At 43.0% G+C, this 14,834-nt stretch overlaps 1 protein-coding gene across 1 annotated transcript in view; it reads left to right on the forward strand.

Annotated features, from left to right (window-relative positions):
• Positions 1 to 11,121: 11,121 nt before the first annotated feature.
• The window catches only part of LOC120913325 (cytochrome P450 2G1-like), a 38,265-nt gene continuing 34,552 nt past the window's right edge, over positions 11,122 to 14,834 (forward strand). The window contains exon 1 of the mRNA XM_040323193.1: positions 11,122 to 11,391. Coding sequence (XP_040179127.1) covers positions 11,212 to 11,391 — 180 coding nt within the window. The 5' untranslated portion in view covers positions 11,122 to 11,211. The remainder of the gene's footprint in view (positions 11,392 to 14,834) is intronic.

The raw sequence follows: 14,834 nt of genomic DNA on the forward strand, positions 1-14,834 counted from the left end.
GCTTTAGCAGGTAGTATTTTCTCGTTCAGTGCGTGTGCTTGTGGGTACGTAGTTGGCATTCGGGTACAGGCGTGCAGTTCGTTCTGCTTAGCAGATTCGTACTGTGCGTTCGTATCTGTGTGTCGTGCGTTCTTTGCAGGTACCGCTGGATTTGATTGTGCTTTCTGTTGGAGTGTGTTCTTGACTGACCAGCCGGCCGGTTTGAAGCCATGATGGAGCAGCAGCGTCAATTTTCGCGAGTTGGTGCTGTTTATGGGATGGCTGCTGGATATGTTCATTATTCCAGTACTTTGGCCAGAAACAGGGGGCGGAGGCGTTTCTGGACCAAGAATTGGTTGCGCCAGCGTGACCAGTTCTCACATATGCCTCTGCTTAGGGAACTCCAGGAGAATAATCCTAATGACTATAGGAATTTTCTCCGCATGACGGACCCCGTATTCAACAGTCTGCTGGAACTTCTGTCCCCCTATATCACGAGGCAGGACACTGTGATGCGCCAAGCCATCACGGCCGAGCAGAGGCTTATTGCCACGTTGCGGTACCTGGCGACTGGGAGGAGCCTGCAGGACCTCAAGTTCTCAACAGGCATCTCTCCGCAGGCGCTTGGGGTCATCATACCGGACACGTGTGCTGCCATCATTAAAGTTATGCACGAGGAGTATATGAAGGTAAGTTTCCTCATTTTAACCTCACAATGTGTCTATAATAATGTTGCAAACTAACTTTTAATTTTATTTCCCAGATATGCTGTGTGTTTAACTAACGTTCCCTTTTCTCACTATGCATGTTGATATCAGCTTTTACATGTTATTTTTATTTTGGCCTACCTGCATATTTTGATCTTACCCAATATTAACCTGTCCAGCATGCTATCTTCGGGCCAACCCCCACCATGCCACTTTTTTTTTTTTTTTTTTGTTTTCTAAAAACAGTTTAAACACCCCCCACCCCCCCCTTCAAAGTGTTTTTGTCCCCATCAGAGGGCTGTGGAGTCTCTTATTAATTAAGTGGGCCTATATATTTGGGCCCCGAAATTCTCCCTTCATAATTTGCAAATGCTATTTAAAAAATGTAAAGTTGCACAAGGATGCTTGTAGGATTATGTTTGCAATGTTTATGTGCCAAAGTACTAAATCTCTTTTTTTGTTTGTCCCCACAGCTACCCTCCACACCACAGGAATGGCAGTCTGTGGCTTCCCAATTTGCCGAGCGGTGGGATTTTCCTAACTGCGGTGGAGCAATAGATGGGAAACACGTCCGCATTGTGCCCCCACCCCACTCGGGGTCCTACTATTATAACTACAAGGGTTATCATAGTATTGTGTTGATGGCGGTGGTGTCGGCACAGTATGAGTTTCTATATGTGGACGTGGGGAAGAACGGCCGGATGTCAGATGGGGGAGTGTTCGCACGGACTGATTTCTATGATCGTCTCCAAACTGGTGGTCTGGCATTGCCACCAGATGAAGATAATGTGGAAGGACTTCCGTTTGTGTTCCTAGCGGACGAGGCTTTCGGCCTTGGACCTCACCTAATGCGGCCTTTTCCCCAGAGGACCCTCACCTTAGAGAGGAGTGTGTTCAATTTTCGGTTGTCCAGGGCTCGGAGGGTAGTCGAGAATGCCTTTGGGATCCTCAGCAACCGGTTCCGCCTGTTCCTGACATCGATACATTTGGCGGAATATAAATTGAACACCGTTATATTTGCCTGCTGCATTTTGCACAATTTTCTACGCAGGCACTCCCAGACGTACCTAGCCTCCATGGGCTCTGAGGCAGGACTACCCTCAGAGAACATTCCTGGCCTGGACACTGGTCGCGCTGGCTTGGCCCCCCAATCTGCTCGTGAGGTACGCGACAAATATGTTGAGTACTTCATGGGTTGGGGGGCCATTGCTATGCCAGATCATATTTCTTTCTAATTCGGCCCCCCAAAGAAAGGAATATTCTCACAACTAATAAATAATTAGACCATTGGACTTTATACAGTTGTTTGTCATTACTGCTTTTTCTCTATTTTTCTGGCTTCCAGGTTCTCTCCAAAAATAGTGCACTTCTAGTGCCAAATTTACTTACTCAGATGTATTAACTAACCACATTTGCACATTATTCACTCATCTACTAACTGGGTATTCAGTCTAGAAATAAGAAGCCACTCATTTTTCTGATTTTGATGTCTCATTATTTTTTTTTTATTTTAGTCATTTTTTAACAAGAAATGTGTATTTTTAGGCAGAAAACATTTCCTGCAAATTCTTCAGACAAAATATTGGCTTTTAATTATTTATTTTTTTGTCTTTATTGACAGTGATTAGCAATAATAATGATCGAAACACAATGTAAGAATAATTTCACTGAAACTATACGCAAGAATTTTTGGGCTTGTCTCCTATATATCTATCTCTAGATATAGATATATATATATATATATATATATATATATATATATATATATATATATATATATATATATACACACTTCTAAACAGAATTTTTTTACACTTTGGTTAAAAATTTAAGTTCTTATTTAGTTTGGTTTCCAATAACCCAGACTAATTTATGTAGACATTTTTTGGCTTATTTTTTATTTTTTAATTTTTTTTGGGGTATTTGTTTCTAAGACATTTATTTACATTTATAAATTGTTGTGTATTTTTTTTATACCAAAAAGTTTTTGGCTTTGTATTTGTTTGTGTCTAATTTTTTCAACAAGATTTTAACACAACACAAAATTTTTTTGTTTATTTACAAAAATTAGTTAACTTCTTTCTTTAGGTGAGATTTCTTGTTCGTTTTGTGATCTGAAACTGGAAACATTTACAAACCAAAAAAGATCAACACCAAACAAAAATTTAAAAAAAGAACAGCAGTCAGTCATATGGATGGTGTGCTTTCACACTGGAACACGCCAAAATTTCTAAATGCACACATTCAGTGAAAACTCGCCAAATGTCATTGGTTAAACAGACAAATGGCCACATGTGCTATCTGACATCATGGGTGATCAATGTCTGTGTTTTGTGGGAGCAAACCCTTCCTCTCAACTACTTGAGGATCGAGGAGGGGTTTGTACCCACAAAGCACAGACAATAGATAGTCTGTGATGGCAGATAGCACATATTGGCACACTGTGTGTGCATTTAGAAATTTTGGCGTATTATAAAGTACTAAAATTAAAAAGGGTTTTGTGGGCGGGGGATGGGCGGGGGATGGGCTTCTGTGGTTCAGTCTTTGACACGGCCCATCATGTCAATGATATTTTTGTAATTTTGTTCGATGACTAGCATCCTTTGTCGCATGTTCTCCATTTCCGTGCTACACTCTGAAATGACATTTCGCACATTCTGCTCCATGACTAGCATCCTTTCCCGCATAATGTCCATTTCCGTGCTGCACTCCATTAGTTGCTGTACAATTATAGAAGCACTTGCACGTGAAAAATGTGCTACTCCATCTTCATCCCCTAAAAATAAACAAATTGGCATTCAAAATATGTAAATAATTTCCAGCCTATCTGCATATGTTTGGCCCTATTAATATAGGGGTGACACTGACCTGATGGCCTGATAATTTCCACATCCCCAATTTCTTCATCTTCTATCACTCCTCCTTCTTCCACCACCTCCCCATCATCTTCTATCACTCCTCCTTCTTCCACCACCTCCCCATCATCTTCGACTCCTCCTTCATCCATCAATCCACCTTCTTGCAATTCACCAAATTGTTCTTCCGCCACTTGCCCTTCATCTGATATAAATTCTAAGTCCAAAATAACTTCTTCCTCCTCTCTTCCTTCCTCCTTTCTTCCTTCCTCTTCTCCTTCCACATCCTCTTCTCCTTCCACATCCTCTTCTCCTTCCACATCCTCTTCTCCTTCCACATCCTCTTCTCCTTCCACATCCTCCTCTCTTCCTTCCCCAGCCTCCTCCTGCTCAACATGTGGAGGTGTTTGATTTTCCGGGTGTCTGGCCCTCTCTGCCTCCTCCAATTGCTGGCGTCTTCTTTCCCCTATAAGAAATAATAAAAAACAAAAGGGATACTCATCAGCACACAGATATTGGATATCATAAATCGCACACATTGCATAGACGATACATTTATGATGATTTTTGGTTGTTTATTCTTTCAGCAATCCTCCATTTTTGGCGTAGTTCTAGGCCAAGCTCTGATCCTGCCCCTTTTTTGCAAAGAAGTGACACAAATGGATGTCCCCCCAAAACATTAATTCTCGTCGACCCTCCAAATAAATATACTTAGATTTTTGAGACACAGGTGCTTTGCATTTCAAGATGTTAAAACATAAACTTTATTTGCATTTTGGAGAATGAATCTTGTTTGCCTGTCACATTCACTCAATTTAATTTCTGTGATTTTGCTATTCAACAATGTTGGAAAACCAAGTTTGGGGCCAGTCAGCCATGTCCAGGTGTGTTGTTCCTGGACTAACGTCACATTTTTGCTAAACAATGTCATATTACGCGTGTTTACTATTTCACAAAATTTGTTTAAGGTTGTTATTTGACATAAACACAATACAGTATCTACACGTGTTCAAAAGTACAAGCAGGCCAAGGAGGCAGATGTGAAAAAATACATGTCAACACATTATTGCAGACATTCCCCCCCCCTTAAATAATATGGACTTACTTTTACGCAGAATTTTGAGTATCTTCTTCATGTGATGTGGCTCCCTCAATTTTAAATCGGACCAACGCTTCCGTAGTTGCTCCTTTGACCTGGTGACACCAAACATTCTCCTCATTCTCCTTGCCACCTTGTCCATTATGTGTGACTTCCTACGGTTCGGTGTTTTGTAGGGCCCACATTCACCATCATAATCCTTCCTCCTCATGATGTAAACCAACTCCACCATTTCTTCGAACGACATATTAGTGGCTTTATATCTTTTAGGCCTGGATCGGGACGGTCCTGCCTCTGTCCCTTCACTTGCGCCATGAGAGCTCCGTGCCCGCTCGTGTGACATCGCCATCTTTCCTTCCCACAGAGATTAGGGGCGTGGAAATGAGGAAATGTCCCGTCAGGGGCGGAGATGAGGGCGGGGATTATTGCATATGCGGAGTGTCGCGAATGCCAACAACGTATTGACGTAGGTTACGCGGAGAATATTCGCGCGATTCCAGAACCTACACAGTTAACGCCATATTCACTTTTTCAATTGATTAGGGGCATGGCAAAGGTGACGAGGGCGGCGTTTCATACATACGCGGAGTGGATAAAAGGCGCTTGACGTGATTACGTAGGTTACGTGTTAATTCAGCGAGCGGAAGAAACGAGGATTGTGAGAGAGGCAGGTAAGAAATTTAAACATGGGATCAGCAGCGGGCTCTAAAATGTAGAGCAATGGGATGGGGGTTTGGTCTGTTGGTTGCACAGTTTTATTAAGCTATTATGTCTCTTGGATACCAGAATGTGATTTTCGTACCCAAATGCTTTTGTAGACATCACAAAATAGAGAGGTCAAAAATGCTGTGACTCATTATCAATTATGTAGGGTGTATTCAGATCAGGCCAAGTATTGTTCTGTGTTGGTTGGACAGAGGTCATTAGGAAGTTTCTTTCATGTAATCAATGCTGAGGGGCAGGATATCTACACATGCAATAGTGCCTTGATGAATGCTGTCATTTCTAATAATTGTGTATGGTTGTAGATTTATATTATTTCCTGCAATGTAACCAAAGGGGCGGCATGTATAAAAAAAATGTTAGCTAAAACCAACCAATGGGGCAGAGCTGGCCAGCATTTTCTAAACAAGAGACACTGTGTTTGTATTTCTATATAGGTACTACTTTTTAAACAACATATTCTATCAATGTAAATGCTGAGGCTTTTTTTAATAGTGTTTTTGGTTTCTTTTTATTTTTTCAATCTAGAAAAAAAAAGAGTAAATCCTAATTTCCCAATGGATCTCCTGCAGAGCCAAGAGATTATCCAGCACTTGCTGGATAAATTTAGGGAAATGCCCATCCTGTGGGATTCAAAGCAGGACCATTACCACAATAAGGACGTACGAGCGGCAGCACTTGAACAGCTAGCAGCATACATGAGGACATGGGTGCCAGAATGCAGTGCCAACATGGTGAAGGATAAACTTGCCAACCTCAGGGGCACATATAGGAGAGCGTACAAAGCTCACCAAAAGCAGCTAAGATCTGGAGCAGCAGCAAGACCACCAAAGGAACCCAAGCTGTGGTATTACAGCCAGATGTCATTTTTGCGGGATCAACTGGAGGGCAGGCCATCAATGTCAAGTCTGAATCCCAACCTTCCCTCCACGCTACCTCCCAGCGGGACTTCCCCAGATCACAACAGCCCTGCAGAGTCGGATGAAGAGGGCCTGGCTGACAGAGAGGCAGATCTGCGCCTCTACGATGATGAGGTATAGTAGTTTCATAACTATTTATGTAATAATATTAATTATTGTTTGATTCTTGACTTGATATTGGTTAATAAAATACAAGCTGGGAAGTAAAAATCTAAAGTCGTGGGCAAACAAATAGGTGTCAGGGATGACAACTGCAGGGGTCAGAGGGTGAGTCTGTTTTCAAGTTTAAATTCAAGGCAAAAAATAAGATTCAAGCATGAAAATGTGAGTGAGTATATTCCTAAATATATTACAACATGTCCCTTTTTTTTACACAGGAAGAAGAGACCAGCCAGGAGGTGGCAGATCCTCTCCTCACTGTCAGCCAGGACGAAGGGGTCAGTGGCAGCCAGGAGGAGGCCGGGCCCAGTGGCGTTCAGCAGCTCCCCAGGACAAGCACCACCAGCCAGGCTCCTCCCCTTTATATTAGGCCACCAGGCCGTAAGAAGAAATTGGGGGCAGTGGAGGAAGCCAGCCTGAAAATGATTCAGGAGGCGAGTGCCATCATGAGGGCCCCCCTCAACCCCACTGAGGCCTACAGTGCCTCCGTGGCACATGACCTCAATAAAGGCACGGAGGAGCAGAGGCAATTGGCCAAGGGCATCATCAACCAGGCCCTTTGGTGGATGCAGAGGGAGCTGCTGACCCCAGACACTGGGCTATGTGACCCGGCCCGGCTTGCTGAACACCATTCTCCTGCTGCCACATCATCCCCACCTGCAAGGGCCCAGGGAAGACCCGCTGGAAGGCAGCCTGGAAGGAAGGTTGCAAGGAAGAGGAGACGTTGATGCCCTGCCTTCCATTTGATCCCCCACAAATGGCATCTTGTTTGGACTACCACAGCTTGGGTTCCTTTGGTTATGTGCTGCTGCTTCAGATTTTATTTTGTGTGCTTCCTGAGGTTGGCTAGTTTATCCTTCACCATGTTTCAAATGCAAGTTTGCATGTATGTTGCTAGCTGTTCAAGTGCTGCCATTCTGTTTTTGATCCTTTTTATAATTTGCTCAAATAAAAGCCTTTTTGTTGATTTGAAAAACGTGCCTATTGTTTGTAATACTGTGGGTATTATTTTAGGCATCAAACATTACAAACAAATAAAATGATTAATCTAAAATATTCACTAACTCATGTGGGGGGGGGGGGGGTCATTTGGTGTGCCAACATGGTAGACAATTTAAACAACCTTCAAAAAAATCCGGTTAAATATACAAACAAAAGCTAAATCAAAAATATTTCCTATTAAAATATTCTAAATGGTGACATAACTATAAACACCTAAAGAAAGTGGGAAAGATAACCATTAAACATTAAAAGCAAAAAATTTGAAATGTGGAGGACCACTAAAAATATGATACGTCGGGACAATAAAAGTTTGCAAAAATCTTACTACATCACAGCTAACAAATGTCACTTTTCAGTATGGAACAACTCAGTTGAAATAACATGAGCTAAATAACTGATTAGTTATAGCAAGAGAAGAATGAAGAAAACGACGGCATCAAGCGTTGGTTATTGTGTGTTTTGCTTCAGTGTTCTATTGCTAGAATTAATCTTTCTATTGACGAATGTGCCATATCCCAAACAAACGTGAGTTTTACCTGAACGAGCGCTCCCGTGGCCTCATTTAGTCTGAGCATGCGCGGGGTTTTTGTACGTTGGTTTTGTGTACTCACCACCAAACATGTACGTTCGGACAGGATTTGAGCGGACGGTTTTAAAACAAGTTTGGAAATAAATGTCTGCTGAAAAACGGCCCGGCGGGCAAATGTACGGTGAAATTCTGTACGCTCGTAACTACACACGACCAAACATGTATGCTGAAACTGGTCCGCGGGCCACTTTCAGCAAACATGTTTGGTCGTGAGTATGGGGCCTTTGAGTATCTATGCGACTGATTCATAGAATCAGTTACGCATAGATATCCCTAAGATCCGGCAGGTGTAATTGTTTTACACTGTCGGATCTTAGGATGCAGTACCGCGGCCGCCGCTGGGGGGAGTTTGCGTCGTAAACCAGCGTCGGGTATGCAAATTAGGAGTTACGGCGATCCACAACGGTTTTTCGCGTTCGCTACGTCGCCGCTAGTCTAGTTTCCCGTCGCAAAGTTAGTCGTCGTTTTGGGTGCCTTAACTTTAGTCAGCAAACGTATTGCTGTCTAAAGTATGGCCGTCGTTCCCGCGTCGAAATGTAAAATTTCACATCGTTTGCGTAACACGTCCGGGAATATGGAAGTACGCTACGCGCGTCGCCGATCGCAAAAATGACGTCAGTTCGCGCAAAGCACGGCGGGAGTTACGAAACGGAGCATGCGCAGTAGGTCCGGCGCGGGAGCGCGCCTAATTTAAATTGTACCTGCCCATTCGATTTGGACCGCCTTGCGCCGGACGTATTTACGATACACCACCGCAAGTTTCCAGGTAAGTGCTTTGTGGATCGGGCACTAAAACTGAAAACTTGCGACGGTGCAACGTAAACGGCTTACGTTACACGGGCGCAATTGTACCTGAATCTGGCCCAATAACTTTTTATCAAACCAATCAATATACGCTTATTGCGATTTGTATTACCAAAAGTACGTAGAAGAATACATATCGGCCTAAACTGAGAAAAAATTTGCCTTTAAAAAAAAAATGGGGATATTTATTATGACAGTATAGCAAACATTACAAAATATTGTGGTTTTTTTTTTCAAAATTGTCGCATTTTCTTTGTTTATAGCGCAAAAAATAAAAACTGCAGGGATGATCAAATACCACCAAAAGAAAGCTCTATTTGTGGGAAAAAAGGACGTCAATTTTGTTTGGGTGCAGCATCGCATGACTGCGCAATTGTCAGTTAAAGTGACGCAGTGCCAAATCACAAAAAAATGGCCTGGTCATTCAGCAGCCAAACCTTCCGGGGGTGAAGTGGTAAATATATGAGTTTTATATCTGCTTGGAATTCAGCTGCTTTAAGTCATAAGCTTCCATGCAGTTATTTTGACATTACACACGATCGGACATTCCGACAACAAAACCATGGATTTTTTTTCTGACAGAATGTTGGCTGAAACTTGTCTTGCATACACACGGTCACACAAATGTTGTCAGAAATTCCGATCGCCAAGAAGGCGGTCACGTACAACAACACGACGACGAGCCGAGAAAATTAAGTTCAACGATTCCAAGCATGCGTAAGATTTTTGTGCATCGGAATTGCATACAGACGATCGGAACTTTTGTTGTCGGAAAAATTGAGAACCAGCTCTCCGACAGCAAATGTCCGATGGAGTATACACACGGTGGATTGTCCGACAACAAGCTCACATCGAAAAAATTTTGTCGGAAATTCCGACCGTGTGTGCACGGCATTACTTTGATATTTTGGTAAGCTGTAGTATCACCGGATGCCAGATTATAGGCAGGGCCATCTTTAAGGCAGGGCAAAAGGGGAAGTTGCCCTGGGTTCTGTCATTCTTGTGGGGCCCAAAGCAGCTGCCTCATACTTGCCAACTATCCACGTTTAAATTCCCTTGTCCTTTGAAGTTTTAGTCCTTTGCTGTGTCCTGATTTCTCAGTGTGAAGTGTTGCTACGAATGCTGCCCTGCTCTGCCCTATTGTTGTGTACAGATGACTCACCTGCAGACCCTGTGTTTACATGTAAATAACCGTCATTCATATGTAAATAACGGGAGCATGCATACGTAAATAGCTGAAGCCGGCGGCATTCATATGTAAATAAAGGCGGCATTCATATGTATATCATGCCCCATCTGCAGTGAAGAGATGATGTGCTGTAACCTCTAGCAACCAATCAGTGAGCAGTATTACTGTACAGTAATCTCTAGCAACCAATCAACAAGAATAAATCATGTGCTGTAACCTCTAGCAACTAATCAGTGAGCCGTAATGTGTACTGTAACCTCTAGCAACCAGTCAGTAAGTGGTAATGATGTGCTGTAACCTCTGGCAACCAATCGCAATCACTGCCTGATCTGATACAGTAAACTGATTTTAAGTCTAGCTGATATTTATTGAGGGTCCAATGAACATTAAAGACGGCCCTGATTATAGGGGGTGGAGGAGGGGGCTATTTGCACAGGTTTTGCTGGTGGATGGCAGCAATATACATGTTTGTACAATAATTTGCACTTTATTACATGCCTGGTGAAGGGTTCCATGGCTCTGAAATGTTGCACTGTACCATTAAGAGGTGTGCTGGCGATATATACTTCTGCTTGAAATTCCAAAGGTCTGAAGTAACTGGCTACTTGCAGTAATTCTCTTATGACAAGTTTCCTTTTAATATTGTATAAAAAAAAAGATTAGAAACAAAAATCAAATACTAATCAGTCCCATTCAAAGCCTTATGCCCAATACACACGCTCTAGATTTCCGACGGGAAAAAGTCAGTCGGGAATCTCGACGGGAAAAAAGAGAGATGGTTCTCTTTTTTTTTTGCTGGCGGGTTTGGCAGTTTTCCCTGTCGGAAAACCCGGTCGTGTGTACGAGGCATAAGCTTTGGCATAAAAAAACAAGCAAAAACGTTTGTGCCCTATTAAAATGCAAAAAAAAAAGTAATGTGTTGTTGCCTTTTAATTCAGTTTTTGGTATCATACGGGTTAACTGCCAGGATTGCATTTGTAAATTGCAATTTGCTTTTCTCAGAGAGTACCCAGCCTGGGCCCCCTTCCTCCTATTCTCTATCAGCTCTTGAAAGATTGAGTGGCAAATTGCCAATCAGCGAGCGCTGCAGGATTCAAAGAACTCCTGACTCTGGCCTCTTGGATGAAGTCCATGTAAACACAGAGGCTGCAGTTATGTCTGATATGAAATCTTTCATTAACAAACATGGAGGCATCAGAATGTGGGACTCTTCTCCTCACTGCTCTGCTTTGTCTTATAATTCTGTATGTTATCTGGAACCAGATATCTAATAGGCAACGACTTCCCCCGGGTCCTACCCCTCTCCCACTGATTGGGAACCTTCTACAGGTCAAGAATGGAGACATGGCAAACACTCTCATGGAGGTTAGTTGGTTTCACTACGAAAAGGCAAAGTATTTACAAAGTATGGATTTTGAGGCACTGTAATCTTTTATCTAAAGCAGGCGAAAAGGCTTAAATAACCAACGTCTTAGCTATTTGCTTTTATATCTGCCGCATACACTTTGTAAGAAATTTCAATGGAACTACCTAGAATACTCAACCAACATCATAGACAGCACATCCACTGGAGCTTTGTGGTCCATCATGTGATTGCTTGAAAGAATATAAAAAAAAGTATTGCCTTTGAGACTTCTTACAAACCGTATGCAGTAAGTATAAGCGTAATGGGGAGGCAGTGTTTAAAACATGGGTCATTTTAGCCTTTCGCTCTGTTTTAATGCTGAATTTTACTTATATTTTGCTATTTGCTATACACCTGTAGAAAAAGGCCTCCATGTGGCTCTCTGTCTGCACCCTACCGTGTCCTGGGCTGCGTCTGCCACCTTTTGGATACTTTTGCAAAAAAAACTCTGCCTCTGGTCACCAAATGGGGGAGGGTAAAATTGAGGGCTAAATAATACTGGCACTGAGCTCTACTGTGGTACTAGCACTGAGCACCACTGGCATATAGTAGAAGGCCGCCATGTGACTCTCTGTCTGCACCCTAATGTGTCCTGGGCTGAGTCTGCCACCTGTTGGGTACTTTTGCAAAAGACTCTGCCTCTGGCCACCAAGTGGGGGAGGGAGGGGTAACGTTGGGGGCTAAATAATACTGGCACTGAGCACTACTGTGCTGAAGTTACATAGAACTGTGACTGACCCATAGTGCAAACCAAAGGTTACCAACTCTACCACTGACCATCAATCTTTGGGGGTTATTAGTAATACTACTATTGAGGTTTACTGTTAAGGGAATTATTGCCGTCACTGACACTAATGCTGGGAATTATTGTTGCAGTCACTGATACTAAGGTTTGGGGTTATTATTGCAGTCACTGACACTAATGCTGGGGGTTATTATTGCATCCACTGACACTAATGCTGGGGGTTATTATTGCAGTCACTGACACTAACGTTGGGGATTTTTATCATTGCAGTTAATGACACTAACGGGTGGTTATAATTGCAGTCAATGACACTAATGTTGAGGCTTAATATTGCAGTCACTGACACTAATGATGGGAGTTATTATTGCAGTCACTGACACTAATGCTGGGGGTTATTATTGTGGTCACTGACACTAATAATGGGGGTTATTATTGTGGTCACTGACACTAATGATGGGGGTTATTATTGTGGTCACTGACACTAATGCTGGGGATTATTATTGCATTCACTGACAACAATGCTGGGAATTTTTGATGCATCCACTGACACCAATGCTGAAGTTACAATTAGAAATGTGCAGAACCGAAAAATGTATTAAAAAATTAATACGGTAGATGTGTTATGTTACAATTTTTGGTTTAATAAATTTTGGAATAAGGCTGTAGCATAACAAAATGTGGAAAAAGTGAAGAGCTATGAATACTTTCTGGATGCACTGTGTGTGTAAGCCACAGCACCTATGCCAAGGCTCCTCTATATACTGTGGTATTACCTTTATAGTTTTGAGGGTCCAAGTTGCAGCACATCTAGCAGTGGATAAATTAAGGGCAGGTTTGCCTGGAGAGAGCTCACTTCTCCTGAAAGGCACAGGAACACCCAGCAAGAGTACAATGGCAGATAAAGGTATCCAATATGTCCCCATGCCAAATCCAGCAAACAAGCTATGCAAAAAGATGGCAAACAGATCCTCTGGGTGTTGATATAAAAATACAACTTTTTTTCAAACCTGTTAAATGATCAATTACAAGGATTCTTTTGCCTTTTCTTATGCAAGGGTAATAAAGCATAACTAAAGGGAAAACATTATTTGTAATTTACTTAAACCTAGATTAGATAGATTTAGATACTATGGCCCAGATTCAAAAAGCACTTACGCCGATGTGCAAATGTGCGCCGGCGTATGTGTGCGGCAGACCCACAAACCAACATGCGCCTAAAAACAGGCTACACCCCGCCGACGTAGCTTGCACACGCCGGCGTAGGGTGGGCGCACATATGGGCTGGGCGCATGGTGCTGCTCCCATTGATTAGCCATTCAAACATGCAAATGAGGGAAATACGCCGATTCACGAACGTGCGTGTGCCCGGCGCATGCTACGCGAGATGCGTTTAAGTTGTACATCCGGCGTAAAGTTATTCCCAATTAAAGAGGTGCAACCCGGAAATAGACATGCACAGGTCTGCACCAGGGAACACAAGCCGGCGTATTGTGCGTTGGACGTGTGTCTGGCTGGGTGTACGTTATGTTCACGGAGTACGCAGAGATCCGGCGTAGCTTAGGCAGTTGTGCCGGCGTGGTCATGAGCAGGTGCAGGGGGGTGCTGTGCATGCGTCCACATCACAGCGCATGCGCAGTTCGTGATACGTACCTGTCTGGCGCTCGGCCCATCATTTGCATGGGATCACGCCTCATTTGCATGGGTTCACGCCTACTTCCACCTACGCCGGCGTGCGTCTTCGAAACCCACGCTGGCGCAGCGTTGGGAGCACTGGCTTGCTGAATGCAATGCTTGCCTCTCCGCGCTACGTTGGCGTAGCGTACAGTGTTTGCTCTACGGCGGCGTAATGTGCGCCTTGCTCTATGTGAATCTGGGCCTATAAAGCCTCATACACACGATCGGACTTCCATCTGACTTTTCCGTGGATTTTGCTCTGAATGGGTGTTGGCCGTGAACTTGGTACCCATACACCCAGCAGGACTTTTTCAGCCAACTTTCACCAAATCACATGGTTTTTCAGCTCTTTACCCCCACCCTTTTGGAAACTTATGCTATTGTTGTCTGATCTTTAGCATTGGTTCTGAGCATGCGTGTTTGTACTTTGGACTTGTACACACGATCGGATTATTCAAAGGAAGGACATTTTTTTTGCCGGAAAGTTTGTTTGCACAGCGAACATTTGATCTGATGAAAAAGCAAAACATTTTGTCCAATGGAGCGTACACGTGGTCGGATTGTCCGATCAAACAGGTATGTCGGCCATTTGTTGTCAAAAAGTCAGATCGTGTTTATGGGCATTTAGGCTAGGTTCACATTCATCCGGTCGTGGTTTCAAAAAAGTGTCCGGTGCTGTTTTACTTGAGATTGCACCTGAACCAGACTGAAAAATGCACTGCGGCCGCCCTGGACATATGTGAACTGGCTCCATTGAAAGCAGTTTGGTTCACATGTTATCCGAATTGGGCTCATCCAATTTGCATATATATATTATAATGACTTTCTTTAGTAAATGTTAGGTATGGGCATATTTGGTAACAGTTAATAGACAAACAAAGTAATACTAGATAATAATGAGATGTGATGGAGAACTGTGGCCACGAAACCTACAAAACACAGAAAAAATATATATAACTGAAAACTGTTCCACGTGTAAAAGGA

This window comes from Rana temporaria, chromosome 9 (assembly GCF_905171775.1).
Source record: "Rana temporaria chromosome 9, aRanTem1.1, whole genome shotgun sequence".
Lineage (NCBI taxonomy): Eukaryota > Metazoa > Chordata > Amphibia > Anura > Ranidae > Rana > Rana temporaria.